The sequence below is a fragment of the Cricetulus griseus genome, chromosome 7 (assembly GCF_003668045.3).
Source record: "Cricetulus griseus strain 17A/GY chromosome 7, alternate assembly CriGri-PICRH-1.0, whole genome shotgun sequence".
Classification (NCBI taxonomy): Eukaryota; Metazoa; Chordata; class Mammalia; order Rodentia; family Cricetidae; genus Cricetulus; species Cricetulus griseus.
Window position 1 is genome coordinate 90,418,338 of NC_048600.1, and position 27,169 is coordinate 90,445,506.

Below are 27,169 nucleotides of genomic sequence, written 5' to 3' on the forward strand. Positions count from 1 at the left end.
GTATTTTGCTTCTCTTTTCCTCTTTAGACCACCTTGGCAGCATATGTAAGATCTAGCATCAGGTGCTCAGTTTAAAAGGAGAGGACTGTCCCAGCTGGCAGACAGACAGAAGCTGCGGCTGTGCTGCTGTTTCTAGGCATGGCATTCAGGGCAGGGCTCTCTGGCTCTGCAGGGAACCTCTGCTGACATTCCTCTGGGTTACTGATAAACTACAGGGGACACTGGTGTCCCTCTAAATGACGCAAGTGCTGGTTCTTAAGTAGAGCCTATGCAAGCAATCTTGGTGACTTGCTATTTTTGTTTTGTTTCCTTTTCAAATTACTTGATGGTGATTTGACACCCTCCATTTGTGGAAAAGTTTAGTTGATTTTATTGACTCTGAGCAAATGCGCTGGCTTACAGATAAGAGCATTTGTAACCCTGTCACCTAAGATCATTTAAGCTTGTAATTCCTGCACTCGGGAAGCTGGGAAAGGAGGTCTACTGCAAGTTCAAGGCCAACCTGGGCTACAGAGTGAGAGCTTTCTTAAAAAATGAAACGTGAATGATTAATACCCCAAACAAATGAACCCCTACTTTCTCTCTCCTTTCTCTGTATGCTTCTCCAACAGAGCTCTTGGCTTTGTCACCATAACACTGGGAGGAGAATCAAGCCAAGTTTGGGTGCTTGGCAGATGGGCATCGGTATCATTTACTGACCAACAGGATGGAGACCACACCCTTGAATTCTCAGAAAGTGCTGTCAGCGTGCAAGGACAGAGAGGACTGTCAAGAAAATGGTGTTCTACAGAAGGGTGTCCCCACCCCAGGGAACAGGGCAGAGCCTGGCCAAATATCCAATGGGTATTCTTCAGTTCCCAACACGAGTGCAGGAGACGAAGCTACACACTCTATCCCAGCTGCCACCACCACCCTGGTGGCTGAGATTCGCCAAGGGGAACGGGAGACCTGGGGCAAGAAGATGGATTTTCTCCTGTCTGTCATTGGCTATGCTGTAGACCTGGGCAACATCTGGCGTTTCCCCTACATATGCTACCAGAATGGCGGAGGTTAGTACCATGGGCCACCAGCAGAGGCTCCCACCCAGGGGTGGGTTGTTAACCCTCATGGGAGGCCCTAAGACAAAACACATCTTTACTGTCTTGTGTGACCGACATGAGACTGAGAAATGTAAAACCTAGGCTTTCATGCTAGTCAAGTCTCCAGTCAGCCAGAAGCCTAAGGAAGCCTGTGTGTGGCTTTCAGGTTGTGAAGCTGGCCCTGGTTTATAGCATTGTCTGTTTCTCATTTGCTGAAGGACTTTCCTTCTCATCCTGTATTAGTCAGGCTTCTATGAGTGAGTGAAAAGCAAGAGAACACTCACTACACTGTGCTGAAGTTCTACTGGCAGAGCGGGGAGGTGTGACGCCTGTGGGAGGGAATACTGGGAGGTGACTGTAAAGCTCCAGACCCTTCTGGGACTTTGGGCTTGTGTGAGGTCAGAGAATGGCACTAGTTTAGTTCCAGAGTCTTTAAGTTATCAGACTTGAAGTGATCCAGAGTTGAACCCAGCCTCAGTATGATATTCATGCCAACCCCAGAGCATACAGGGCTACGTTTACATCTCTGGTGTTGTGGATGCCGTGTCTTGTCCATCCTAGTGACCCTAAGGCTCTAGAGTAGTTGTGTTGTTGACTGTATGTGTGAGCTGGGGAGCCTGAGAGAGGGCAGAGCAGACTGGGGGAGACAGATGAGTAGGTACTGACCCTCTGTGTGGATACTGGGCAAGAAACAATAGGTGTCAGTTGGAGGACATGTATTTTGACAAGCTGAGAGACAACTACACTGAGATCCAAGAGGTAATTCATTTCTGTTATCCAGACTTCTGTGACCTAACACAAAGTTTCTTCATCTTTTAATGACTGCTGTGTGACTATGAAGGCAGCTCCTTAGGCCATGGGAGGTTGCACACCTCTTGCCTGGGAGGATTGGAAATCATGTTCTCCTTATCACCTGTTTGACAGGACTTTTACCCTGAGCCTTATATGAGGGGCTGGATCCTGCTGTAAAGCCAATCGGGTAAATCCTTTGGATGAGTTGAGGGTCACCATAAAAACACAGCATGGTTTTGATTCTCAAGCCGTTTGCTCACAGTGACTGTGATTACGTGGCCCTTTCTGAGTCACACTAAGTTTAGGTCTTTAGGGGTGAAGCCCTTTTAGGCAGGAAGGTTATCAGGGGAAACCATAGCTGACTTGCCTTTTGGGCTAAACCTCAATCTTGTTCTGTGAGAAACAACTATTTTCAGCCATGCTCTCAAACAGTGATGGCTTGTGAGGAACTACTCTGGCTCAATGGAATAATGAATACACAGTCAAAATATCAGTGCTCAAGGGTCTAGAGTCATAGGTAGTACTATGGAGGACCTGGTTCTGTGAGTCACAGATCCTTCCTGGAGTCATCTGTGTAGATCATTGGACAGTTCCGCATTGTTCCCACACCTGGACAACTACTTCGTGAGGCCTGGGGTGGACCCTCGAATCTGGAGGTTAGCTTTTAGAGTCACCTGTGACTATGATGTGTGACTCTGGCACCATCATCTGATGAGAGAAGAAATCAGAGCTCAGACAAAGGTGGAGGTGGTCCTTGTTCATAATGGTGGACATTACGTTTAGAGGATAAATTTACTGTGCTAGGCTTATAGAAATATAAGTTGTTGTTTTTTTAGCTTGTATAAGCCACGAGGATGTTGCTCCTACCTTGAGTGTACTCTGTCAGCTGGCCCAAGATGAACCACTTCCTGGTACAGTTAGGTTAGTCTTAAAAATATTGCTGATTTTTGCAAAATATTTTACTGCCTCCACTATCCTTATAGAGTCACAAAATTAAACAGGCTAGCTGCTAAGTTCTGCTTTTGTATGAAATGCTTGCTTGCTTGGATGGCTGAGGCACCTTCTTGGACATCGGTTGTAAAACCAAGGCTCTCCAGCACCCAAACAGCATATGAGTTAATTTCGCTCCCCAAAATTACAACTTTGTGGGTTTTGCCTTTAAATCCTTTGGCTAACAATAACCAGGGCCTTGCCTAGAGAACGCTCTCTGGTTTGGTCCTGGCCAAACTCTTTTTAGCAGAAAGCCACTAATTTACTAAAACCCAAACTTGAGTTAGACTGGTGACTCTCTGAACGACCCATGACCGTCCTGGCACCTTCTCTGTTGACTCCAGCCCAGCCTCTTTCCCTTGACTCCCTCAGGCACCTCTTTCTGTATTGTTCGCTTGTCTTGTCTTTTGCTTGCTTGTTTTTGCTTCGATCTGTCCTAAGACACTATCTTAGCTTTGTTTCTTGTTACTTCAGTGAAATATCAAGACAAAAATGCTTATAGAGAGTTTATTTGTCTCACGATGCCAGGTTACAGTCCATCACACTGAAAGTTCTAGATGGCAGGAACTTGAAGCCACTAGTCACATGCATGCATGCATGCTGGCTCAGCTAAGTGTCTCCTTTTCATTCAATCTAGGGCCCAACCCATGAAGTAGTGCTGCCTACATTCTGGATGGGGTTTTCCATGTCCATTTACACAGTTAAAGTCTCTCACAGGCCAATCCAATCAAGATTTCTGGGTGTGGCAACCACACTTTTAATCCCTTTCAAGGTAGTGGCAGGCAGATCTCTGTGAGTCTGAGACCAGCCTGGTCTACAAAGTGAGTTCCAGGGCAGCCAGGGCTGTTACATGAGAAACCCTGTCTCAAAAAACAAAAACACAAACAAACAAAAAGACTTCCTCATTGAGATTCCCTTCCCAGATGACTCTACAATGTCAACAATCATGTTAACCAACCCAGCCAGGGGGGTCACACACACTTGATAGTACCCCTGGAACTTTGTCTACTGTAACCTCGCTCAAAGCACTAAGACCAGGCCGCCTACTGTGAGCTCATCTCCACATTAGCAGGCTGATGTGGGGACAGATGTGGGCAGGAAGTAAAATTGTCTCCCTTCTGTCACAGGTGCCTTCCTCCTCCCCTATACCATCATGGCCATCTTTGGGGGAATCCCACTTTTTTACATGGAGCTTGCACTGGGCCAGTACCACCGAAATGGGTGCATTTCTATATGGAGGAAGATCTGCCCAATTTTCAAAGGTAACTGACGGGTTGGGGGAGAAGGTGCCGGACAAGGTCCATAAATACCTGGGACCTAGTTCATTAATCTCTTGGGCTTTATGGGTCTGAGCTACCCTGTGAACTTGGCCTTTCTCACCCACTGTCCAGGGATTGGCTATGCCATCTGCATCATTGCCTTCTATATTGCCTCCTACTACAACACCATTATAGCCTGGGCGCTCTACTACCTCGTCTCGTCCTTCACCGACCAGCTGCCCTGGACCAGCTGCAAGAACTCTTGGAACACGGACAATTGTACCAACTACTTCTCCCAGGACAACATCACCTGGACACCCCACTCCACGTCACCTGCTGAGGAGTTTTACTTGTAAGTACATGTGAGGAGGGCATGGTCTGTTAAGGACAGGCCACGCACCCCATCTTGGCATCTTAGGGACCAAAAACTCTTCACCCCTCTCTTGGCAGACTTCTTTTAAAGTATTTCATTAGCATGTATTAGTTACACAAAGCAGGTTCCATTATGACGTTTACACGCATGGATATGGTGTATTTTGCTTACATTCACTCCTACTTACCCTCTTCCTGACTCCCTCCCCTTCTATGGTCATTATTATTACTATTATTATTACTCTTTCTGGTGACACATGAGTTTAATGTTGGTTGCTTTTGGGAGCCTGGGCAACTTACCAGTGCTACACCACTGAAGAAAATATCTTATCCCAGCAAACTTTGACTGCCTATGGTTCAGGGATGGGTGGGACTCCGTGAGCCCTTCCGGGTCTCCTGGTAGATCTGAGAGGTGAAGTTGCTAAGGATTAGGGAACAAATGTGAGTGTAGGGATGGCAGCGTTGCTCCCTCCGGGATTTGGAGTTGGGACTCTATTCCAACTGCTCTATAAACTGACCCTTCCTTGTCTCCGTACACCCCATGCGCCAGGCCAAACTGCCCCACCATGTCCACACTGACCCTACCCTTCACTCCCCAAAGGTATTCCTCTGCATAAAAGCTACCCTTCTTTGCTGGCTTCTTCTCCTTCCGCTGGTTGCCATGGAAGCCAAACACTCTATTGCTTCAGTTGTTCAAAACTTGTTTCTGAGTTGGTGTGCTGACTTTGTGAGTGGGACCTGCCCTTTGGAAGATACTTGGAGAATCTAGGATTTTATTTTTCTTATGGTGTTAAAACCTGGGGTCTTACACATGCTAGGCAGTTGCTCTTCTAGTATGCTGTTTCCCCAGCCCAGTAGTATTTTTAACATAGGGCTTTTAGGCAATAGTAGCCAAAATCCAGAGCTAACTTAGAGTAAAGGGCTCATTGTTTACACACAGATTCCCATGTACTGGGAAGCTGGTCTTGCCAGTTAAGAGGTTCTGGTTCTAGACAGTGGAAGGGGAGGGACGAGGCCTGGCTTTGGGCTGACTGCTCCTCCCAGGGCCATCTGGGGCTCTTTCAGGGCGAGCAAGGCCCATTCCAGCCCTCCTGAGGCTCCTGGTGGTGCTCACTGTCCTCTGGCGGTATCACAAGCGTGTGCTCAGGTGGCTCTCACAGGTTCTTCTGTCACTCCAGGCGCCATGTCCTGCAGATCCACCAGTCTAAGGGACTCCAGGACCTGGGGACCATCAGCTGGCAGCTTGCTCTCTGCATCATCCTCATCTTCACCATTATCTACTTTAGCATCTGGAAAGGAGTCAAAACATCTGGCAAGGTGAGGACGACTCTGCTGCTGCTTGTCCTGGACTGCCCAGGACCCCACAGTGTCACAAAAACTCGAGACCATTACCCTGGATGGCTACTGAGCAGGAGAAAATCAGTTTGCCTCAACACCAAACACATTCTATGATACTGACTTCATCACATCTGTTAGAAGGTTCTAGAAATTAACCAATATCGTTTACATGCATGTAAGTGCATGTAATTAAATGAAGGTACAATTCAGCCCCTTTATATTAGAAAATGTATAGGGGCTGGAGAGGTGGCTTAGAGGAAGTACTTGCCACAGAAATGTGAAGAAGACTCGAGTGTGTGTCACCAACACTCATGTAAAAAGCTGCACACAGCAGTGCATGAGTGTGCACTACAATCCCAGCAATGGGGGAGGGAGGGGTCAGGATCCAGAGATAGGAGGACCCCTGGGCTTGCTGGTCAGTCAGGTTAAGTGAATGGGTGAGCTTCAGGCTTCATGAGAGCTTAAAAAGTTACCTGAGGAAAACACCCAATGTCAACCTCTGGCCTCCACACATATATGCGTGTGTATACAAATTATACACACACACACACACACACACACACACACACACACACACACACATATATATATATATATATATATATATATATATATATATATAGCCTAGTGGTAAGCTCAGTTGCTAATATTGGCCACAATTTACTGAAAGCTGCTCATGAACCATACCCAGAGCTTTTCTCCACTGGCTAATTGAATTGCTTGCCATTAGATTCTGGCCCTCTTTAACAGATGTGGAGCAGACTTAGAGGTAGGGAGTACTGGCAAGCAGTCAGATCGCTGAAGGCAGTGGGCTTTTGTTATTGCTGCTTCTGTCTGTTGGCTTTTCAGAACGGCATCTCACTATGCAGCCCATGCTGGCCATGAACTCATGGGAATCCTCCTGCCTCAGCGTTTCAAATGGCAGAATTATAGCAGTCTGTTACACCCAGCCCTCAGGCTTGATGATATGGCTCCTCCTGCCAGGCTATGCTGCTTCTTACAGTGACAGAATAAATGGACCCCCATTCCCAGAGATCTTCAGTAGTAAAAGACCCTGCCACCACCTGTCTCCTTTCTTTGCTGTCTCTAACTCATGTTTCTGTTCTTCATCTTAGGTGGTATGGGTGACAGCCACCTTCCCTTACATCGTCCTGTCTGTCCTGCTGGTGAGGGGGGCCACCCTTCCTGGAGCCTGGAGAGGGGTTATCTTCTACTTGAAACCCAACTGGCAGAAACTCTTGGAGACAGGGGTGAGCTATGGAAGAAAGCAGTGTGCACTTGGCCTGATTTTCACTAGATAAAGCCAATGCTTTTTCAAATAGGACAGTAGGGACAGCTTAAATTTAATGTGCAAGTCAGCAATGGTACTTTAGTTCAGAAATACAAGCACTAAGAACACAGTGTCTGGAGGCCACTGAATGGGACTAAGTTTAAATGGTAGAAAGAGAAATCACTTGAAGTTCGCCAGGGAAGTGGCCATCCCGGCAGTGGGCCTGGAGACGCTGGCTTCTGCCCAGCGCATGACCGAATGGAGGCCTGAGGGGGCTGCTTTGCTCATCTGCGGCCCAGGTCTCACGTGCACCCTGTGCCCTCCCCTGATGTGTTCCAGGTGTGGGTGGATGCTGCTGCTCAGATCTTCTTCTCTCTTGGCCCAGGCTTTGGGGTTCTCCTGGCTTTTGCTAGCTACAACAAGTTCAACAACAACTGCTACCAGTGAGTGCGTGGGACTGTGGAGCAAGCTGGGAAATGGAGTGACAGACAGATAGTCTAAGGAAGGGAGATGGTCTCAAACCCGTCTGGACCCACACCATGAGGGCATTGTCCCTCGGGGGTATCACAAGCTCTTGGCCATTCATCCATGGCCATAGTGCCCATCCAGCCTATATCTTACCCAGGCTTATCCAGAGGTTGAGAAAGTCTCCAAGATACTTCTGTTTTGTGAGAGTCATATATATAAAATAAGAAATTCTTAGTTGGGGGTTATGGGGTCTTCCTATAGTCTCAGCACTTGGGAGGTAGAGACAGAAGTGATTGAAGAGTTCAAGGCCAGCCTCAGCTACAGACTGAGTTCAATGTTGTGTTGGGCTACACGAGATCTTGCCTAAAACAAGTAACAAAACAAAGAAATGTTATAGCAAGGTTATAAAAAACTACAGCATACAGTAGTAATTATGCTTTACAATTAGCTAAGCATGGTAGTGCACACACCTTTAATCCTAGCATTCGGAAGGCAGAGACAGATCTCTTGAGTTCACCTGGCCTACAAAGCAAGTTCTAGGACAGCTAGGACTACACAGAGAAGCCCTATCTCAAAAACCAAAATCAAATATATGTGTTTCACAAAAATTATAAACTGACTATACCTACAAATAAAGTATAATGATTGAACTATTTTAGCTTACAACAAAATGCCATGCTTGCAGAAGAGTCATGCTTGCATAGTTTAAAATAGGAGCGTTGCGATGATGGTGGCTCCAGTGCCACTGATCACCTTTAGATAGTAAATCTTCCTGTACAGATGGCAATGCCCAGGAGTCCATTTATACCATTATCAATACAATTATGGAATCTATTCTTTCTGAAGGTGGGGGAGGAGTTCACACACCCTCTAAGGAATGTGGCCTTGTGTTGGGATACCAGCTAAAACTATGTAATGGAGTCTTAAAAATTATCAAGGTATCTCCTCAGCAGTCTTGTGATTTAAAGATAATATTGAAATTTCAGCTTCACAAATGTGAGGCCAAAGCCCCTTCCTGGACCCCTCTGGCTAAGGCCCCACTCCAGGGCACTGCCTCTCCTGGTTAAAGTGGAGAGGTCCATAGTGTGCTGTTTCCACAGCGGCTCTCCCTGTCCCTGTCTTGGTCTGTCCCCCCTTGCTCTGTAGCTCATAGCTCTGTGGCCTTGAACTCACAATCCTCCTGCCTCACTCAGCCTTCCAAGAGGTGGAATTAAGGCACTTGCTACTGTACCCGGTTTATGACCATGTCTTAAAATATCCCTGATGTGCCTTCCCCATGCTGTGTGTGGCAGTCACAGCATTTGGGGATAGAACTCTGGGAGATGTTGAGGGTAGGTTGGGAATGGAGACCTGTCTCAGCAGGAGACACAGATAGGTGTTTCTTAGACTCCCTACCCCAGAAGTGTCTCAGGTAGCCTGGGTTTTTCACTCCAGAGATGCCCTGGTGACCAGTGTGGTAAATTGCATGACGAGCTTCGTTTCTGGCTTTGTCATCTTCACGGTGCTTGGCTACATGGCAGAGATGAGGAACGAAGATGTGTCTGAGGTGGCCAAAGATGCAGGTAGGATCCAGGGCTCTGTTTATGGAATTGATATACTTTGGATCTCTAGAAATAAGTAAACTTTTCAACTGTTCTTTTAAATTTTCAAAGATTTGAAAGAAACTTAATTGCCTTGTGATCTCAGCCCACCCACAAATTCAATTCTCTTAGTGCCCAGTGCATGATGGGATTAAAAATGACTTGTATGATAGCTTTAAAATCAGTGGGTCTGGGCACTGGGATGATCTCGTAGTATGGTCCAGTCTAGTAGGCAAAAAACTACTAGTCCTTAGGACTTCCCTTGCGGAGAGGTAAGATTTAACTGATGTGGCCATGCTGCTTACTGTTTTCTTGGGAAATAGCAGAACAGATATTTAAAGCAATGAGACCAAGTAGATGGAGCCCCGGGGACATGAGAAATATTTGTATTTTTGTCAGATATAGTACTTTAACCAAATGATAGCATCCCTAGCTGACCATGAGGGCTTGAGAAGTTGTTTGTCACATGGTCAAAATGATTTTAAGAGCTGGGGGATGGGTTATAGGTCAGTGGTAGAGCACTTGCCTATGATGTTCAGATGCTGGAGTTCATACCATAGTACCCCCAAATGTATAAAGAAGGGGTTACTTAAAAATGGCAGGGAGGGAGAGGGAGAAGGGATTGACATCTGAAGCAAGCTTATTCCTAATTTGAACTAATAAAATAAAATAAAATAAAATAAAATGGCAGGGGATCCTTAGTCCATCTCCTGCTATTCTGGTGCTGAGGACATCACAATGTACTTTAGCTATAGCAGTCCTGGCCATGACAATAAAACATAGAACCATCAAGTACTGGAGCTTGTTGTGTCCCAGTCTTAAGTCTCTTCTATTTCCTGGGTTGAAGACACACAGTTTTCAAGGTGGATACTCTTCTCCCTGGCTTTGCAAAATGTCAGGTGTGAAGAAACCTTTGGTACTGACAAAGCCTGATTCCCTGGGGGGTAGGGAGGACTTATGGTGAGAACTGTAAACTTCTGTGTGCTCATTCTACTTTGCTTGGTAAGATGGGTCTCAGCATCCACCTCCTCCTCTTCCTCCCTCTCCCTGTTTCAGGCCCCAGCCTCCTCTTCATCACATATGCAGAGGCTATAGCCAACATGCCAGCATCCACATTCTTTGCCATCATCTTCTTCCTCATGCTAATCACACTGGGTTTGGACAGCACGGTGAGTAGAGACGGAAAGTGGGTCTGGGAGGATGAGAGGAAAGGGAGCAGGAAATGTCTAGACTCACTTCCTACCACCCAAACCCTCACGAGGTGCTGTCTGCTTCCTCCTGGCAATTCCCCTCTCACCCTCCTCTTCCCTTCCTCCCCATTCTGTCCCCCAGACCACTCCTCTCAGCAGTGGCACCTTTTGCACTGGGTACAATAGTTATTATTGGCATAATGTAGGAAAAGAGCCTGGCACAAAGGGCTCAGCATATATAAATTACTTGTTTTCCTTCTTTACCCCTGATGGCGCCTAAAGGCTCAGCTCAGAGACTTGTAACTGTCAGAGAGGGCATTGAGCTGGCCTTGGGATACCCAGTCTCTCTCAGACACACCAAATGCTGAAGTTGTGTGTGCTCTATTTTCTTGCCTGCATGGTCTAAGTGATGGGTTCTGAAGATGGTATCAGATAGAAATGGGTTTCCAGCCATGTTCACAGGCCAGTGAGTGGGCAAACTGGTCTTGATCAGCTTGACTGTTCACTTTGTAGTCTTATCTCTCTTCCTGTTACTGTTCTTAAGGCACAGGCTTGTCCCAAGACTGCACTGTGACCATCTGCATGTATCTTTTAGTTTGCAGGCCTGGAAGGCGTGATAACAGCAGTGCTGGATGAGTTTCCACACATCTGGGCCAAGCGTCGGGAGTGGTTTGTGCTCATCGTGGTCATTACTTGCATCTTGGGATCCCTGCTCACACTGACTTCTGTGAGTCCCGGGGCCTCTGGCTGCGAGCGGCCTCTGCTAGGGCACCAGTACTCCACCAGCATGGATCCTATCCTTTCATTTCCACAGTGTGCTCACTTGAGGGCCTCCAGGGGTGTTGCTAGCAGTATTGAAACGCTTATCATGGGTTGAGGATGCAGCTTAGCGTTAGGGTGCTTGGCTAGCATAATATGAGGTCCCGGGTTCAATTTTCAGCCTTGAAAAATTTGTCACTAACGAGAAGTTATTTCTGCATTACCTTCTTCGAGATCTGTGCATGGCATGTGGGGTGGGAGTGCTGAGTGTTTCACAACAGATCCAGTTATGTTTCAGGCTTGGAAAAATACCTGGGGAGAAGTTAGGATTTGCACTTCCACCTTTCCAGGGTGCTTTGTCCTGGTGTCTTGGATGCAATGCTATTTTGTCTCCTTTAGAGTTCTCCATGTGAAGAAGTCAGCTCCTCTCCCGTCACCCATCTCCCCTTCTCCATCTTTGTTTAGTAGCCAAGGCAAATATAGTCAAGTGCACATCAGATAGTGTGACATCATGGACTTGTGTCCTTCTGGCTCAAGCGATGACCTCAGTGACTCCAGCATTTTACCAGGACAGGGTAGGGGGCTGCATAGGTCTTGGGGGGGGGTCAGACGTTAGAAAAAAAAAGGCGCACAACAGTAACCTACGCGCTTCTGTGTCAAGTTGGTCATTCCACATTCAGAATTTGTCTTGTCTTTTTCTAGACAGGGCTTCTCTGTGCTGTCCTGGAGTAATCTGTACGGACCAGGCTGGCCTCAAACTCGGAGATCCTCCTGCCTCCCTAGTGCTGGGATTAAGGGTGTGTCCGCCAGGCCCAACTTCCAGATTCAGTATTACCACTGTGGGTTCTCCAAGGTTGAGTCTGCAAAGTGGTCAGTAAGTTGAAAGTGAATATAGAGGCTTCTCAGAGTTTGTCTCTTATAGTGTAGTGGGTAAAATAAGGATGAGCTAGGGGGCTGAGGGCTCAGTGGTAGAGCCTCACATGCCCCAGGCTGTGGGTTCAGCTCTCAGCATCATTAAAAAAAAATGTGCTCCACAGGGTAAAGTGTCAGATAAGGACACATTCAAAGGCCACTCCACAAGACAGCCCTGGGGCACTTAGAACATCTCCATAGAGAGAAACACCCACTCATCGCCCTCGGTTCAGAAGTTTCTGCAGGCCTTTGTAATGAGGAGGGTTGCACCTCAGAAGACTGTTAACCACATCTGTAATCTCGTTCCCAGGGTGGGGCCTATGTGGTGACGCTGCTGGAGGAGTATGCCACGGCGCCCGCAGTGCTCACGGTGGCACTCATAGAAGCCGTTGCTGTGTCTTGGTTCTATGGTAAGAAGCCCCTTCCAGGGAGGGCTCTTTCTCTATCACCCTCAGTATGCATGGAGCCAGTCCTGGTTTCATCAGAGGAGGACAGGAAGGGGCAGTTGGCTAAGTGTGATCTCCTGACAAGTCTAAGATAATCTCAGTGGAGGACTCTCTATGGCCACCCATCATTTCCTCCACACTGTACCGCAGTTGCCATACCCCCTGATTTTGTTTTTTTAAACATTTATGCAGGAGAGAACAGCTAAAGTTGGCCAGTTTACCGACAGTGGTGTGGTGTTTTAGGACCTGATGTGCAGTGTGCTTCAGTGAGAGCGCCCCAGGTTTAAGCATCTCCAGCAGGACCCCTTTCCAGAGTGCTGAGGCAGAGCTTAAGTCTTTGTCTACTAATGAGAAAAGAATGTCTTGCTGTCTCTGCATCGGCAAGTCCCCAAGTCCCCGGGGCCACTCCCTCTGGTCCTGGGATGGACTTTGACAGTGGTGAGAAGAGGTACAGGAAGTGAGCTGCGCTCTATTGGCAGAGCTGCCAGGAGCCCTGGCCTGGGGGAGGGGAGGGCACAGGCACTGACAGGGAGAGCACATGTTCAGAGACGTGTCTGTATGATCCAGAAGCAAACAGCTCATTCTGGAAATGCATTTGCTTTCCAGTCTCTATGCTCAACTAGTTTTTCACGGTAGTCATTATGCACAGTGTAAAGAAAATGGTTGTGTGTGTGTGAGAGAGGAGAGAAAGAGAGAGAGAGAGAGAGAGAGAGAGAGAGAGAGAGAGAGAGAGAGAGAGAGAGTAGCAGCCTGCAGAGGCTGGAGGAGAGTACTGGATTCCCTGAAGTTGGTCTTGTAGGAGGTTGTGAGTCACCTGTTGGTTCTGAGAACTGAGTTCAGGGTCTATTTCAGAGGACAGAGTTCAAAGTCACCATGTAGACCTGCCCTAGGAACTTCAGACTTCTGGAGAAAGCAGCTGAAAGCACTTTCACTCTTCACGCCCTCACTTGTCAGTGGGAGTTGCCACATTAATGCCAGCAATTTTTTACAGAAGAACCTGGATCTTGGCCTGGCATACAAAGCAATATTGTGGTTAAAAAATTCCCTGGAAGAGCCGGAGAAATGACTCAGTGGTTAAGAACCCTGGTTGCTCTCCCAGAGGACCTGGGTTTGATTCCCAGTACCCATGGTGGCTCACAACTCCAGTTTCGGGGGGGCGGGGGTTGACACCCTCTCCTGCCTTCTCTGTGGGCCCCATGCACACACAGGATGCACAGACATACATGGAGGCAAAACACTCATACACATGAAATAAATCTTTAAAAGAATCTCCTTGAAAGTTGCCAGTGGATAGTCCAAGTTGGTTTCTGCAAGGCAGACTCACCATTCCTAAATGACTTCCTTCCTACAGTTAACACTGTAATCAAATTCAGGCTGAGATCTTAGAATGACAGTGTGGGCACCAACCGGGAACTTGGCTCTCTGCCTAGGTGTCCATCAACTTTCTGGCTCTGTGAATTTTGCTTGCTATAAAAATGATTCAGTTTTGTAATACACCTCCCCCCCCCACACACACACCACCCCATCATGTGGAGAAGTACCAGAGCGACTCCACCAGCTCAGGGAGGAATTCCCACTCCCATTCCTGACCCTGTTGACCCTGCCTCAGAGGCTCAGGAGGTAGAAGTTCATGTTCTTTCAGTCAAATTCTCCTTTGGGCAATTCTAGGTATCACTCAGTTCTGCAGTGACGTGAAGGAAATGCTTGGCTTCAGCCCGGGTTGGTTCTGGAGGTTCTGCTGGGTAGCCATCAGCCCTCTGTTTCTCCTGGTGAGTTGTCACTTCTGCCTTGTTGTCCCAGGTATTTATTTATAAGAAATAAGGCCAGGCAATGGTGGCGCACGCCTTTAATACCAGCACTCGGGAGGCAGAGGCAGGTGGATCTCTGAGTTCAAGGGTAGCCTGGTCTCTAGGGCAGCAAGCACTACACAAAGAAATCCTCTCTTGAAAAATCAAAAAGGCTACTGAAGTGTTGTAACACACAGACAGAAGAACATGCAAACCCAGGGTGTGTATCTCAAAGAGTTAGAAACCCAGCACTTCTCTGAGGACAAAATCTTACCAAGAGACAAAAATAAGCTAGCACTCCAAGAAGGCCTCTGTCGGGGGCCTCCCAGCAGCTGTGCCTGCCACTGCTCACCTGGTTCTGACACTGAACACAAGGAATCACCCTAGCTTTCCCGAGCAGTGTGCCAGAGCTGACTCGGCACCAAATTTACACCCATCGCCCTTGTAATCCTTATGATAATTCAGAAAGGGATTTTTTTCTGTTTGTTTTTAAAGACAGCCTCTGTATGGAGATTGAGTTGGCCTGGAACTCTATAATTAGCCCAGGCTGGCCTTCAAGTGCTGCTACCACAGGCATGAGCGACTGCACCTGGCTTGTTTCTTCTCCTTAACATTTAAGGAAATTGAGGCTTAGTGTCATTAAAATCACGGGACAAATATTATTCAAGACCAAGGAAAGATACACTGTGAGTATTGCTGGGAGAGTCCTGAGAGGGGTCCTAGCAATTTCATCCTTAATTCTAGATGCTGCACCTTGAAGGGGCACACACATGGTGACTTTTGTGTAGGCCCTGGCTGTGCTCTTTAGGTTTTAGTCCAGTAGTTCATCTTGCTTTGTCAGCTCATTGGTCGCTTAGTGCTTTTAGCCTATATAAAAAAATTTTTTTTAATTTTAAACAAGGTTTGCTGGTCTTGAACTTAACCCAGGAAATCCTCACCTCAGTTTTTCAAGTAGTAGGGACTCCAGGTGTGCATCATCAAGCAGCCGGTTTCTTTTAAATCCAGAAGTCTGTCTTTTTCTGTTTTGTGTGCTAGCTTTTATAGGGTCTGTGGTCCTGGCTGGAACTTGTTATGTAAAACCCACGTTAGCCTCAAACTCACAATGATCCCCCTGCCTCTGGAGTGCTGGGATTGAAGGCAAGTGTTCATACACCTGGCAGAGTTTGGTGCTTTTCTATTCAGAGGCTCAGATTAAGACTTCTGTGACCAAAAGCTCGAGTCCTGCCATAAATAGGTTATTAGCTTGCATTAATACCTATGCTTCTCGATAATCCACTTAAACCCTTTCATTCATTTTTCATGGAAGAAGGCACAGTAGATTAATGCCTTGAGGGTAGAGGCATTTTTGCTTATTGCTTTCATATCCCTACCCAGCAAGGAAGCAGTGTACAGTCCCAGACTGGGGCAGGCAAGTGAGACCACACCAGGGGACATAAAACACCAGTACTCAAGATAAATACTATTTTAATTCAGTGCTTAATATGGAAATCATTTTATCAAAATGCTGGGCCTGCCCCTGAACCTGTGGGACTCTCCTCGTTCTCCTGACCCAGGTCTGTGCCCATGGGGTCCTGTCTCTGACAGATTATACAAAAATATTTTGTCTTCCCCTCACACATGAGGTGAGTGCCTCATTCTTGTCTGGGTCTGGAGGCCCTGGGTTTTTTGTTGGTCTGTTTCTGCAAGCTCACGGTCACCACCCATGTAGAGACTAATGCAGGCACATTACTCACCATCTTTTTCACTGAAACAAAGTTAGAAAAAAAAAAAGGAAGAAAGAAAGGAAATAGATTGAATGAGAAGAGAGACTGGGCTCAGTGAGGGAGTGTGACAAGCTTGGGCCCTGGCGGAGCTCACAAACTTGACAGCAGATAGCCCAGTTCTGTCAAGGATGGCTCCTGACTGGATCTTCCCCACCTCTATTCCCAGTTACCTTCCTCAGTAGCCAGGTTTGGGCTGAAGCCCTCCTCCTCCTGGACACAGGCTAGCACTGCTCCGAAGAAGGATGTGTGCTTAACAATTTCCCATTTTATCACCTGCAGACAAAAGGGAGAACAGATACAAATAGATGTTTAGCTCCATAAATAACTTACATTAGTGTCTTCTTTCTGAGCATGCAGCACTAAAATAAAATTAAGTCAGGAGCAATAGTGATTTCGACACAGTGGTGCCTAGGCCAAAACCATTCTGGAAACCAAACTGAAAATAAGAAAAATCTAAGTTGGGTGTTAAGAGATTTGAATTTTTCATCAAAAATTTCACAGGATTTTTCAAGTGAAAAATGTGTTAAGCTGCTTCCCTTGCTTCCACTATTCCTTCCCGTGAGGGCCCATAGCAGACTGTCACTTGTGTTGAGATGCATCCTTGTAGTCATTCTTACTGAAACCCAGGGCTGCAGAGCCTAACTCGGAGAGCAAAGATGGGAAGGAGCATTCCCAAGAGAACATACTCCTCAGTTTCTCTCTCCTAGACAGAAGGCACCGTCCATCGAACCTAAACAGTAATGAAATGCTGGACAAGACAACAAAGCAGAGATAAACAGTGGGGCTGCCCAGGTCGTCTGTTTGCTGGCCAGTCCCACTGGGTGCTGGCCTCTTCTCCTTGGCAGAAGGAGGTGCTTGCTACATCCCCCTGCCTTTGGAGTAATTGTAGGGATGCAATTAGGTGAAGAAACCCAGACAGGGAATGTACCAATTTTGTTTTTGACTTTTAGTTGGTAATAAATTCAATCTAGTATATCCCCTAGTAGAATCTCAGATGTGGTCTTCAGTGCTTGTATTTAAGATTTTCAATGTTTCTTGGAATTTGTCTTAGTTCATCATTTGCAGTTTTTTGATGAGCCCACCCCAACTTCGGCTTTTCCAATACAATTATCCTCACTGGAGTATCATCTTGGGCTACTGCCTGGGGATGTCATCCATCGTCTGCATCCCTACGTATATCATTTATCGGCTGATCAGCACTCCGGGGACACTTAAGGAGGTATGTGCCAGCTAATGAGAGAGAGAGAGAGAGAGAGAGAGAGAGAGAGAGAGAGAGAGAGAGAGAGAGAGAGAGAGAGATAGGATAATTGGGAAGAAAGTAATTCTCTTGTTATATGTTATTCAAAAGATAAAACCCACCAGAAGGCTCTTTGTCTTATATGTTTACAGAGTTCCACTTACCTCATTGAAGGTAGAGACAGTTAAATGGCTGCCTTTTTCATTACCACTCATAAACACAGTGACAAAGAGTGCGCTGAGCCTGATGAATCACAATGCTGGGGAGGTGGAGGCCTTCTGTGACACTGATTTTGGGGCCAGCCTGGGTTATATGAGACCCTGTCTAAAGTGACTGGGTTCTCTGAAGGGTTCTGTCTGGGCTCTGTTTGGCTTCCTAAGCTTACCATCCCTTTACCTGCTGCTTGCCATTGGCATAGCCCACACATGTGTGACATCCAGGGCACAGATAAGTGAAGGTTTTGGTTTAAAAGTGCCATGGTCCTTTTTTTCTCTGTTTTGGGACTCAGGCTGGCCTCCAATTCAGATTCACCTGCCTCTGCCTCTTGAGTGCTGGGATTAAAGGTGTGGCCACCATGTCTGGTGCCAAGGTCTTTTTCGTTACATCAATGTGTTAAGTACTTACTTGAAGAACATTGCAAAATAAGGATGTTACAATAACAGTTTAGCTTAAAAACTGTCACCCACCCAACAAAGTTGGATATTAAAGTTGTAGCTCAGACCACTGGAGCCATAATAGAAAAAATGATTATTGATATCTGAATTTATAAGTTCTTAAATCCCTAACAATTTCTGTAAGATGCAAACTTGCCAAAGTGTCTGCCTGTAGGTCATCTCATTTGGCTCTCGAGAGACCTTGGCAGGTGGATGGGCACAGGTACTATAGGCAGACAAGAACACCAAGGGTGGGGAAAACATCGTCAAGGTCATTATTTTGGTGACTTGTCTGAAGACAACACAGTCCAGGGACTCTCCAGATCTTCTCTTTGGCCAGTGACTTTGCATTTTTGGGTGCAGTTTCTCTTCTTCTGAGCTGACCATTTGGCAGTGTAGAAACTGATGTTAAATGCTAGGGACAGAATAGTGGCCATTTTCATGCCCTGCTGCCAGGGTTAGTGGCTCTACTACTAGGACTCATGACAGTGTCACTTGACTCCCACAGACCTGAAATGTTTTAAATGTTATTGTTCAGGTGGGTTTCTGCCACAGCAGTACGAATTTTTTACACACAGTAATGAATGTCACACCGGGACAGTCTGAGGGCCCTTGTGTTTGCAAGGGAAGAGCTCAGAGGTGAAGGGTGGCATCAGGGGAAAGCAGGAGGCTTTTGAGAACCCAGTGGGCTAGACTGTGGCTTGTAGTAAGCAAAACTTGTGTACTGAGTAGGCCACCACACTAGAGCACTCAGACATTTCATTAGAGCATGAGACAAACATCCTTTTCTGAGAACAACTGAATCCATTCCTTTTTCTAGGTAGGAAAACTAAACTCAAGGTGGAGAAAACTCAGCTCTTGACAATGTCTATAATCAAACCAAAGCAGGCTTATCACCTTTCCTCCCCGAGGGGCCAGACAGTCATTTTCCTGCAATACATTCCCAGATCCAGAGTCACTGCACTCATTCCTCCAGGCACCCTTTAATGATGGCTGGGAAGGTCCACCACCTTTTTTGCTACAAACCCAGAGGCCAGGGTAAGAAGTAGGAACTCCAGGCTAACAAATGTCAGTATTTTGTCACAGGCTGCCCCCTCAAATCCTAGCTTTCTTGCAGATTTTCAGTTAGTTTCAAGGAAATACCACCCAAGGAAGTGTGACAGAGCCCAAACCCATTGGCAGTAGGTGAGATGACAGGGCGTCTTTACCAAAGGCCACCAGATGGGAGACTGTAGGTTTCCAGGATGCAGCTGAGAAAGCCCGGGGAATCTTAAGGATGGGACCTAGTCAGCCAGGAAAAGCACTTGCCTCTGGGCCTTGGTTTCTGCATCAGTAAAATGTACTCATGGGACCAGAGTGTGTTCTGGTGAGTAGCAGCAGTGACCCTGCCAGGTAGAGAAATCTAGAGAAGACTGAATTAAGGGAAAAAATCCATTCCCCTTCTTTACAGGAAACTCTCAGAGACCTTTACTATTCCTGTTTTCATTAATTTCTAGATTTGACAGAAGCACTCTGGGAGGAAGGGAGGTTCCATATAAAATTTTGGTTTGGTTAAAAAAAAAAAAAGTAAATTTAAGAGAGAAGTAAATGGTTGAACTCTGCTGGGTACTGGTCATATCCAGATGCTCTGGGCTTTATGAGATTAGATCCTGATAAACCCATCATAAATTGAAAATGTCATTTAAAAATACAATGAATATACCTAGCCTCTTGAACAACATAGCCTAGCAACATAGCACAGTACAGTTATTCTCATGGCTGCTTGCTGGCACTACCGAGCATCAGGAGAGAGCAATGTCACTTGCTCGGGAAAAGATCAGAATTTAGAATAGAGTTTCTACTGAACGGATGTCACTTTTGCATTTTCACAAAGGAAAAATGGGTTGTAGTGATCCACCTCAAGCTGGGGACCACCCGTGTAAGTCTGCAGTGTACAGAATAAGAGCCATTTGGTGGTCTAATTTGGGAAAGTATCACAGGCAGTAGCAGCCTAAAGGGCTCAAGGCTGGGGTCATTCACTAGCTAAAGTCGTCATTAGAGAAAGCCTTTGACCCACACAAAGAGAATGGGAGATGGTCTCTAGTGAACACATTGGTGAAGCTGTCCACAATGCTGCATACTTAGATTAGCTGGTTACCATCTTGCACAAGGCCAGGGCATGACAAAGTTTGAGTCAATAGTAGTCTGGTGGTCTGGCAAAATGGCTCTTACCACCAGGCTAGACGAGTTAAATTGCAGGAACTTACACAGCAGAAAACTGACATCTGTAAGCCATCTTCCAACCCCCACATATGCACTCGCATAGGTGCACCTACACACGTATAAAATTAAATACCTAAGCCTGGTAACGGGGGAATCAGCCAAAGGGGCAGCATACATATAGGAAGGGGGTGGGGCATAAAAGCCACTTTCTTTATAATGTTATTTACTGGGCTTGCCTCTCCCAATGCTTTAATTAGCTCTTTCCTGCATATCATAACTCCACTTAAGACTAATCCTAATTATATATATTTTTTATCAACAATAGTTTACAACATGGTAAAGGGTGGGTGTCACTGACCCATGGCACTGGGCTCTATGGCCAAGGGGAGGGAGAACTGAAATCCAGCCTGTTTGTCCCCAAGTCTGTGTGGCTCTGACAAGCCTTGTCTCTTTAAAGTCCGTGATGCTATGGCCAGCAAGGTCCTCCATTAAGTGTCACAATGATATCCTCACTTGCTCTACGGATGCTTGTGTTCTCCACTCTGCCATTGTTACCCATATTAGATAAATTGGGAATTTCTCTTTTAAAGGCCAATGAGACTATTCCAACTTATTATGAAATGTCATTAAAATACTGTTCAGTGTTTTAATATTAAATGTGGAAATATCTTTTCAAACAAGACTTCATAACATTGTATTTTCTTCCCCCAACAGCGCATTATTAAAAGTATCACTCCTGAAACACCAACAGAAATTCCCTGTGGGGACATCCGCTTGAATGCTGTGTAACACACCAGGGAGGAAACAGCTTCCCAGCCTCCTCTCTTAGCTGTGACAAGCCGCACCTCCACCTCTCCCCCTCTCAGCCAAGCCCGATGAAGCAAGGTCTTTCTTCATTTGACACGGTCTTAAAGGACTGTGGTGCCAGCCACTTCTTTCCATGAAATCTCTTGGACACACTGCCACATGGAGGTGACATAGCTGAACTGGCCTCTGTTGGGACATGTGAGGGAGTGTGTTGAGGGTACTCATCAGTTAGCGTTAGGCTTAGAATTAAGTCTGTGAAAGTCTGTGTAATTTTTTTTTTTTGGTATGACCATGTGATCTCACATCTCTTTGCTTCTAGAGCCTTCGTTGTCCATGAATGCATAAACCACCTAAGAGAAAACAGGGATGTCTTGCTAGCCATATATTTTCTCAGTAGCATAGAATCGATAGCTGGAATCTACTAGAACCTTCTAACACACTTGCTACTGTGCAGTCAAGAACGGAAGATGTAATGATGCTAAACTGAATAAATGATGTGTATGTGTGAGTTTTTGTGTCTGTACATTGTTGTGTCTGTGTACTCTTAGACCTGGTGTTCTGGGTCCATTACAAACTATATAAGCATCCTCTAATTTTTCTTACATTAAAAAATTCTACCTACTCCATGTGTAGCACTGTGTGTGTGTTATTATGTTAGAAGCATGTTCTGCTACCATCCTTTCAGTGGCAATCCAGTGTTTGGCCACCTGTTCTCTCCAATGTCTCCTACACACACACACAGTTAAACACTGAGGCTAATGTTCTGGGAACAAATCGGGCCTGGTCTATTAGTCTACTAGTCCTATTAGTAGACTATTTTCAAGATGGTTGTGGCCAGATGCAGCTTCCATGTTCAGCCGGGTGTCTGCTGAAAGCTCTACTTTAAATGACTGAAGGGTTCAACTGTTCAGGTTATTTGTCCTGTGAACACAGGGCAAATCCAACTTCCTCTTAGCTCTGGGGTGCATAGGTCCATTCTGTGAGCCAAGGGCAGGTCTACTCCATCCAGGAACAATTGGAGAATCTGAGATAACTATAAAAGTCTCAGAAAACTTAGTAGTAAAACTCTTATCTGGCTCAGCAGATAAAGGCACATTGTACAAAAACCTGGTGACCTTAGTCCAATCTATGGAACCCATATAAAGGTGGGGGGGGGAGAGAAACTACCCCACTAACTTGTTTTCTGCCCTCCATACACACACTGGACGTGTGCCCTCCCAATGTACACACATTCACACACCAATAATTACTAGAAGATGCTCTCCATAGAATGAAATAGCAAATCAAGCAAGACGAAAAAAACGGGATTCAAAAAAAGTAAAACTCAGACTCAAACATAACGCTGGAGGAACACACCAAAGTGATGACTTGAGCTTCCTGTTCATGAAAGGTAATTGCTAGGTTAGGCATGAAGAACTCGGAGAATAAGTAAGGAGTAAGTAACCTTTGAGATGGAAGGAGAAACAAACACCTCAGTCAAGGGATCAAGAGGCCTCAGAGCTAGAGGAGGAGGGAAAAGAAAGTTCAGAACTGGAGGGTGAGGAGGAGAAGAAACCTCAGTCCAAGATGAAGAAAACAGGCAGGAGGATGGAGAGATCTACAGGGAGGAGGGAGGAGGGGGAGGAGATCTCAGTATTGTATGAAACAGAACTCAACTTCTCAGCCCCTTAGTGTGGAAGATACCAATCATGCAATTGGAACAACCAGGGATGGCTTGGAGATGAATTGATTTGTTAATGAATTCTCGGTCAGTGAAAGGAGGGGCAGGAGGAAAGGGGAGGAGGGAGAGAAAGTGGGGGAGGAGGAGGGGGAGGAAGTTGGAGAAGAGGCAAAAAGGCAAAGGCTATTTCTTAGGCTAAGAAAAAAGGTGACCTTACATGAATTTAAAGAAATTGCCTCTAGATATTTGGTTTGGGACTCTGAGAAGAAAATGTTGACAAAGTAGCAGAAGGAATATGAAGCCCAGAAGGAAGAAAAACAGGTATTAGAGTACGCAGCCTAACCTGGCCCTTGGCCTCTCAAAAGCTCTGGCAATACAGAACAGTGATCCTATAAAGTACTCACGTGCAAATTCAAGTGTTCTCATATGATATCCTGAGTTTAAGGAACACAGAGAATCACGACACTCAGCAAAGAGAAGGCTTTCAACCTAGAATCCTGTATCCAGCCAGGCTGGCATTTAATTTTGCGAATAGAAAAAGATTAAGTTTTGATATTGATATTCTGAAGGGACCAGCTCCCCATTTCGGCAGCCATGACAGTAACACATGCTTGCCATGACCTTGTCCTAGTCACTAGAAGTCAGATGCCTGCCTCGTGGCAAGGAACCAATCAGAAGTTAGCTGGTGGCGCTATGCTTTACGGCTCTGGGTGTGCTTTACTGATAAGTGCACAGCAATGACACACAGAGCATAGCAACCACCCTGGGAGGGCCTATGGGCCATAACAACCAATTGGCCAATCAACACAGGGCAAGCCCTCCAAGCCTGGAGGCACACCAATCCTGAGCCTGTGCGTACCCCTAGACACTCCCCTTACGCTGCCCTATAAGATCTCTCTGCAGCTGGTTGGAGCTGTCTTTGCTAGCCATCTACCATGGCGGGTGGGTGAAAGACCTGAGCTAACATGGGGTTAGCTCATTAAACAACAATAAAGCCTCATGCAGCAAGCTTTCGAATCCCCCTGGTGATTGGGGTGACGGAGGTCTTGGGCTAAGACCCTGGAAGCCTGAGTTTTCCGGGGGTCTAACAATTCCAGGAGTTTCTTTCCACCAAAATGCCCCTCCCCCCCAAAAAAAACCGCAAGTAAAACCGGAAAATGAATTTCATATTTCACATTTGGGGAGGTGTATAATGGAATAGTCACTGGTAACGTTAGAAGTGTGATGGCTCAACTTGATAGGATTTAGAATCGTCTAGAAGACAAACACCTGGCAGTGGCAGTGAGGAAGACCCACCCTCAGCATGGGCAGCACCATTCCTTTTGCTTAGGAACCAAACTGAATAAAAAGGAGAAAGCCGAGAACCAGCATCCATCTCGCTGCTCCTGGACTGTGAATGCAGTGAGCCCTGTTGCTTCACACCTCACACGGGATGGACCAGGCTCTCCGCCATGCTTCTCCCGCTATGATGGACTGCTCTTTCTGCCACATCCCCCTCACTACGATGGACTGCACTCACACACTGAGCCAAAATAAACCCTCCTTTCTTTAAGGTGCTTTGTAAGCTATTTGGTAAGAGCAGCAAAAAAGGTCAATGATAAAAAGGGTTCGTTTAAAAGCTTTAACCACGTAGCCTTCAGAGTGCAGGGTGGAATCTCGTCAATGCAATCTTAGATAGGAAAAGTAATACAAACCCTGGGAGAGGAGAATGGCAAGATAAATTAGAATAAGAAAGACTGCAAAAGTTGACTCAAGAAAAGGAGATTTTATTACTTTATCATTGCTTTGTCATATGTGACTTTTTATATTAAAACTTTCATTTAGGGGCTGGAGAGATGGCTCAGAGGTGAAGAGCACTGGCTGCTCTTCCAGAGGTCCTGAGTTCAATTCCCAGCGACCACATGGTGGTTCACAGCCATCTTAGAATGAGATCTTGTGCCCTCTTCTGGCGTGCAGGCATACATGCAGACATTATACTATATACATAATAAATAAATCTTTTAAAAAAACTTTCATTTAAAAATTCAAACTCCTAAGATAAATGTCAAACATTTAAATAGTCCCTCAGGCATATCATTTACAAATATTTAATATGAAAACCACCTTGAGTCTGGCAGTGGTGGCACACACCTTTCATCCCAGCACTCTGGAGACAGAGGCAGACAGATCTCTGTGAGTTCAGGGCTACCTTGGCCTACATGAGATTGAATTTGTCCAAAAGAGAAACAGAGCTCACACAAAGCAACAAGTGTTGGGATCACAACGCCTTTAAGGCCAGCACCAAGGAGGTGGAGATAGCGATAAGGCTCAGCAGAGAGGAGTATACGGTGGGAGGAGACAGGAGCTCAGGGCAGTCTAGGCAGTCTGAGGAAGCAGTCTGAGGACAGGATTATTGCTCCTTTGGTCTGAGCATTGGTAGAGGTAAGAATGAACTCTAGTGCTAGTGGCCGACTGCTCTGCTTCTCTGATCCTTCAGGCCCTCTTTTCCCCCCAATATCTGACTCTGGGAGTTTTTTTGAGACAGCGTTTCTCTGTGTAGCCCTAGCTGTCCTGGAACTAGCTCTTGTAGACAAAACTGGCCTCAAACTCACAGAGATCTACCTGCCTCTGCTTCCCGAGTGCTGGGATTAAAGGCGTGTGCCACCAGCACTCTGGGCTGGTGATCCTGGGTTCTGTGAGACAGCAAGCTAAACAAGCCACTTGGATCAAGCCAGTAAGCAGTATGTGGATTTTAGACATAGAGTAAAAGGATTACCAGCCTACAATCCACACTGCCAGAGAAGCTAGTAAACAAGGAGGACCCTAACAGAGACATACATGGTCCCCTGGATAAGGGGAAAGGGACAAGATCTCCTGAGCAAATTGGGAGCATGGGAAGAGGGAGCTGAGAGAATGAGAAGGGAAGAAGAAGAGGGGTGAGGGGGACACGAGGGAGCAGAAAGGTTGAGTCAGGTGGAGAATAGACGATAACAAGAAAGGAGATACCATAATAGAGGGAGACATTTTAGGTTTACAGAGAAATCAGGCCCTAGGGAAATGACTGGAGATCTACAAAGATGACACCAGCTAACACTCTAAGCAACAGAGGAGAGGCTACCTTAAATGCCCTCCCCTGATAATGAGATTGATGACTGACTTGTATGCTACCCGATAGCCTTCATCCAGCAGCTGGTGGAAGTAGAAGCAGACACCCACAACTAATCACTGAACGGAACTGGAATCCACATGCAGAGAAGGACAAGTGAAGAACAAAGGGGTCCAGACCAGGCTGGCGAAACCCACAGAAACAGCTGACCTGAACATCGGGGAACTCTTGCTCCCCAGTTTGATAGCTGGATACCAGCATGGGACTGATCCAGACCCTAAGAATATAGGTTTCAGTGGGGAAACCTCGGAAATCTATGGGGCCTCCTGTAGTAGTTCAGTACTTATCCCTAGCATAGGTGTGGACTCTGGGAACCCATCCCACATAGAGGAATACTCCCTGAGCCAAGACACACAGGGATGGGCCTAGGCCCTATCCCAAAGGATACTATAGACTCTGATGACACCCTATGGAAAGCCTCTTCATCCAGGAGGAGCAGAAAGGATATGTGATAGGTAGGGTTTTAGTTGGGGAGGGGTGGTAGGGGAGGAGGGGAGGGAGAGGGAACTGGGATTGCCATGTAAAACAATCTTGTTTCTAATTCAAATTTTAAAAAAAATCTGCAAAGGAAAAAAAAAAAAAGAATTCATGTTACAGGTAGGTCTCTGAGAGTTCCAGGTTGGCCTGATCTCCAGAATGAGTTCCAGAACAGCCAGGGCTACACAGATAAACCCTGTCTCAACAAACGAACAAAAAACCCCACTTGAACTATGAATAATACATTTCAGAAAAACTAAATGGGTTGTTACAGTTCTTTGTAGTCTATCATGTGCCATTTCATTTGGTCACCATTGGTCTAACAGATGGCTCCCAGGTCTGCAAAGGAGGAGCCTGAGGCTCGGGGAGGCTGAATTCCTCAAGTTCACACACACACACACACACACACACACACACACACACACACACACACACACACACACACACGAGAGAGAGAGAGAGAGAGAGAGAGAGAGAGAGAGAGAGAGAGAGAGAAAGAAAGAGAGCTTTTAATCCACAACCTTTCCTTTCTTGCTCATCCCCAAGATCACACATTAATAAGAATATTACATATAAACACTTTACAAACTTAAAAAGGTACCCAGCCTTAACAATTCTAACACTTTAAAAATTGTCTCTTTAAAAATATCCAGTCTCTTTTAAAATTCAAATAATTCTCTGTAAAATTACAAAAATACCTTTTTGTTTAAGTTTAAAAATCTTTCAGCTCTGGGTTCCTGTAAAGATCAAAACTAGCTTAAGTTTTTTCTTATTTCTGGAAGGAATAACCAGGTCACAGTCACAATCTGAACAAAGCAAAACCAAACTCCAACTAAGTAACAATGTCAAATTACCTGGGATCTACTCAAAGTCTTCTGGACCCCTGCAAAGGGCCTGGGTCATCTCTCCAGCTCCTGCCCTCTGCAGCACACAGAGCTTGTGTCTTCTAAGCTCAGGATAGTTCCACTCCACTGCTGCTATTC

General features: G+C 46.1%; 1 protein-coding gene across 1 annotated transcript; it reads left to right on the forward strand.

Moving 5' to 3' along the window:
* The first annotated feature begins 247 nt into the window (after positions 1–247).
* Positions 248–21,513, forward strand: Slc6a4 (solute carrier family 6 member 4). The gene is made up of 13 exons (XM_035448185.1): positions 248–1,049; positions 3,989–4,123; positions 4,253–4,472; positions 5,671–5,809; positions 6,946–7,080; positions 7,440–7,543; positions 9,003–9,130; positions 10,205–10,317; positions 10,934–11,065; positions 12,320–12,419; positions 14,124–14,224; positions 17,057–17,224; positions 20,812–21,513. The coding sequence occupies exons 1-13, from the start codon at positions 707–709 to the stop codon at positions 20,884–20,886; spliced, it is 1,893 nt and encodes a 630-aa protein (XP_035304076.1). The 5' UTR covers positions 248–706; the 3' UTR covers positions 20,887–21,513.
* The last annotated feature ends 5,656 nt before the right edge of the window (positions 21,514–27,169 follow it).